Below are 4736 nucleotides of genomic sequence, written 5' to 3' on the forward strand. Positions count from 1 at the left end.
TTCATTTTTACTCAAATAACAGCGCGGACGGGCGGACAGACAGACAGTCAACCGGATTTTAACTTTTCTTGTCACCCTCATCATTTATGTATCTGTAACCCTATATCTATCTCTATTATGTTTAGGTGTTACGTCAACCGTTACGAGAACAGAACTATAATGCTCTTCAGCAACTGGTTGCAAGAGTATAAAATTTCAAATATGTAAGTGTTGCTTTTGGACACCCCACGAAGGCCTTCGCCATATTTATGGGTCGAACAAGTGAAACCGAACTGCAATTTCACAGAACAAAAAGCCATACCACAACCTAATTACAAGTAGCAAAACAAAAATGGCCACTCTAAAAACTCCTAGTCTACCACGAATTGCGTTATGCCTTATTGCCAAGTTAGTGTCCATAATGCATACACATTGCAATATGGCAAAATTTTATTAATAACACTTACATAAATATTCAATAGTACGTACCAGAAAGTCAAAAGGTCGCCATAGCTGAGGATCAGAGTGGAGTAGCTATCCAGAAAAGGCAAATTATAAACAATCGGCTTACCAAACCGATAAAATAAGAAATTGTCAATGATCGTTAAAAAATTAATGAAAGCAAAGAACCCCTAGACTTGTTTTCTATAATAATATGTCGTCAAACACGCAAAATAAGGTTGCTTCTCTTAAGCACCTACACGCATATTAAAAAGTATATTCAAATATTATACATGTGGTATGTTTTAACCAAAAGCCGCTTTTCACACACACGGATAAATATGAGAATATTACTTCATCATTAAATACCTTTGCAGATTCAAAGTATTCGGTGCTTCGGCCACTGCAATAAATGAAACAATTAATTTTAAGAAAAAGTAGCATTTGTAAACGGATAAACATTTTCTTAATAAATTATGTTCTATACTATAGACTTGAGTGAGACGGGTATTTTTGTTTCAAATGTGACTGATAACCATTTAAACAATTTCAATTTATGCGTATAGTACATGGTTATTACTAACGTAAAACTTATATATTGGCTACAAAGTTAGATACTTTTTAACTATACGTAAATGCAGTACATAGTTTTTCAAATTCCTTTAATTTTACTTAATTTTAGAAATACGTCATTTATCTCTTATCACCTCTCTACGAAGAGCTCACCAGTGAAGGGGACAATGGAAGCCATTGGAAAATTAAATTAAGAAAATTAGCAAGGGAGTTTCTTTGCAAAAGTGGATATGAGCCGTGTATTAAAGAAGCTCGATATACTTTTCAGAATTTGATGGATCAAAACATTCTAGATTTCGGAATACGGTCAATATATCCTTTGAAAATATTTTTATTCAATCTTTAATTAATTACTAAAATTTTATTTGTAGAATTGAAAATCTGCATATTTGCCCAATTTTAAGATGGGGTACAATGGAGGAGTGGGAACTCATACTAAAGTATGTGATAAATTTCCCCGAAAATGGAATAAAGAGCGAAAGAACATTTCTACTGAAATCATTAGTTGGATGTCCGGTACAAGAAAATAAAATTCATCACTTACTAAATTTGACGCTATTACAAAATAACTCAGTATTCTCTAACGGGGATTTATTTATAATTATTAGAGCATTAGCCAAGGAATATGTTGGATATAAAACTCTTTTTGAGGTTCTGTCGAATAATTTTATGGAAATAAAAGTTCGGTAAGTAAAAGCAAATAAACAGGGTTGACTTAAATAAGAACACTTTTACTTCATTCACAGTTTTCAAAATGAAACCAATCTATGGGACAGTATAATAAGTTCGGCTACTGGAATGTTTATAACTCAGCAAGGGTATGACAAGGTTACACAACTATATAGAACATTCCGAGGATTTTTTAATAGTGCAGATCACATTATTCAAACGTCTATGAGAAATATCAAGCAAGAAATTAAATGGAGTAATGAAGCTATTCCGGACCTTGAGAAATGGCTTGATAATTATTTTAACAAAACACTTCAATAAGTTTGCACTTAACAAAAAWTAAATTATAAAACATTCAAATGAAAATATCTATATACGTTTTGAAAAGATGAGATACACAATATATCTTCTAGTGTTTTATGTCTGAAAAGCGTTTCAATGGTTTGATTCTTTAACATTCCTGGGAGTACACATAAATTTAAATGAAGACATTTTTTACATAGGCCCCAAAAATTAAAAATATCTATATTAATTATTAGATTTTTTTCTTGCGTCTATCCAAAAGGTCAGAAAGAACTAGCTCTGTATACATTATTTCATGGATATGTTGTTATAAAGTGATTAGGAAAAGATTTTGCGAATCCTCATTTTTATATTTATATTAGACCCGGTTTTCTCTGTTTCCTTCTCGGTCTTAACATTTTAACGTCTTTCCCTTTACTTAGTTATTTTTCTCCCTAACATATTCTCTAAGCTTATTGAAACCAATTGTTATTCTACTTACATATTTTAAACCGGATGAGCACCATTATTTGAAAATGCACTGCTGGTGCTCCGCCGCCGCTTTCTAAAGTTTAAATACAAAAACAAAAGCATTTCTTTATTTGCATATCAGTCAATATGTAAGAAATCTTACCAAAATTATAATTAACTGTAGTATCTAGTCATATATTTGTACACCTGGGTAACCCACGTCAAATAACAAAGGTAATATAAAATGAAAACACATGCACATACATTGAGTTGTAGAATAAAAATCAACCCCTTGCTGTCTGATAATACTGATGAAAGTCGCTACAAAAAAAAAAAAATCAAATAAATGCTATCACGCACTGGAGTCCGTAGTTTCGGTTCAAAGAGAGTATAGGCGCACGTTTGGCGGCAATCGTCCGAGTAGATGGACCATAATGAGACTTGTAAACAATTTTACCGAGCATGGGACAGTCAACAGAAGACCTTACCATCAAAACCCTTCAGTTCGAACGGAGGAAACAATCGCTGCTGTAGCCGCTGCCATACAAAACAATCCACGTGCTTCGACAAGAAGCTTATCTGCTTATGCACAAAGATTTGGACTTATTCGCAAATAAAATTCAAATGGCGAACAAACTGGACGCTGCAGACTTGCCGATTCGCTTGGAATTTTGCCAGAATACGCTTGAAATGGAGGAAGAGGATGGAACTGTCTTTTCATGTCTGACGGGGCCCATTTCGATTTAAACGGCAACATAAACAAACAAAATTGTCGAATGTGGAGTGCTTCCAACCCACAGATACTCCATGAGACGGAATTGCATCCACTTCGTGTCACAGTGTGGTGTGCAGTTTCATCACGCTGCATTGTCGGGCCCGACTTCTTCGAAGAAAACGGTCACACCGTTACGGTTACTGGAGACCGTTACTTGAGCAAGTTGAGAGAGTTTTTCTATCCAGAATTACGACTAATAAGAATTTCTTTCAACTCTGTGTGGTTTCAGCAAGATGGTGCAGCTCCTCACATAGCTCAACCTGTTATGACAGAATTGCGACGAAAATTTCCCAATAATCTGATATCCAGAAACTCCACATTCCGTTGGCCGCCCAGCTCGCCTGACCTTGCTGCACCTGACTTTTTCTTGTGGGGTTATTGCAAACAGGAAGTATACAAAGCAAAACCAACAAATTTGAATGAACTAAGGCAATCCATTCGAGAAACAATTGCGGCTATTCTTGTCTCAACTCTCCAAGCAGTAATGAACAACTTTTTGGTAAGATGCCGCACATGCATCAACGAGAAGGGGGGGCATTTAAATTCCATTATTTTGAAAACTAATTAAGCTATATTTAAAAAAATTTAATGAGCTTTAACATGAATAAAATAAAAATTAATTCCATATACTGAAAAAAAAATTTTTGAGTTTCTTAATGTAGCAAAATTCATCAGCCACCCTGTATATGCATTTATATACTTAAGATAGATTTAAAAACTGTATAAAACGACATGAAAAATCAATCAACAAATAATTAGAATGAAATAATTTCTCAATCAATGAAGATCTGTATTTGTACCTTACCAGATTTTAAAGAATTGCATTGAGTTTACAATTACGAATGTAAAATATTTGAACATTGGTATTCCCTGCGAAAGGCGCGCCTCTTTCGGGGCCACGACCACTCGGTATTGACGAACTATGCTAGAACTTTGAATGCACTAAACCTTTACTCTAGGTTCTGTAGTTTATATTTGGACTTGCTGAGCCACCGTTAAGCATTATTTCTCAAGACCAAAATGTCTCCTCATTTTCGATCGTAATTTTGATCTTACCCAATTTTTCAAAAGTTATATTCAATTTTAAACTATCGTCATCTGAAATAGTATCTCTACTTAAGAGGTTATTTTGGCTCGTCATTATGATCTCTTATATTCTTACGATATTAATCTCAATATACATTTAATTCCCCAACAGTTTTTTGACCACCGTTCTTTTGCTATTTTATTTAATTCTGAGTTAAAAGCGTTAATATTCTGAAACAATTTCGTGCAGTGATTTTTCGTATTATTACTAATAGCTCTAATTTGGTAGTTCAATTTTTCATTAATGTTTTTCTGAACATTGATTTGTTCAATTGCATTGTTGGCATTGATTGTGTTTATTTCTAATTTGCCTTATATCTCTTGACGGTCTTCGATCTTCGAGATGAGCGGTATTGCGATTTTTCAATATCTGTGATTGCAGTGATTAAATCACTAGGGGTAATCATAATCTGGTGCAAATGGTCTTGCAAATGCATATTTCGGTGCAAGTGCAAAATAT

The 4736-nt window shown here is 33.9% G+C and overlaps 1 protein-coding gene across 1 annotated transcript; it reads left to right on the plus strand.

Moving 5' to 3' along the window:
* Nucleotides 1-1100: 1100 nt before the first annotated feature.
* On the plus strand, nucleotides 1101-2077 carry LOC108974080. Its single transcript, XM_018941697.1, has 3 exons — nucleotides 1101-1299; nucleotides 1365-1679; nucleotides 1740-2077. The coding sequence occupies exons 1-3, from the start codon at nucleotides 1268-1270 to the stop codon at nucleotides 1981-1983; spliced, it is 591 nt and encodes a 196-aa protein (XP_018797242.1). The 5' UTR covers nucleotides 1101-1267; the 3' UTR covers nucleotides 1984-2077.
* Nucleotides 2078-4736: the final 2659 nt, after the last annotated feature.

Source organism: Bactrocera latifrons, unplaced genomic scaffold, assembly GCF_001853355.1.
Source record: "Bactrocera latifrons isolate USDA-ARS-PBARC rearing strain unplaced genomic scaffold, ASM185335v1 scaffold_526, whole genome shotgun sequence".
Classification (NCBI taxonomy): Eukaryota; Metazoa; Arthropoda; class Insecta; order Diptera; family Tephritidae; genus Bactrocera; species Bactrocera latifrons.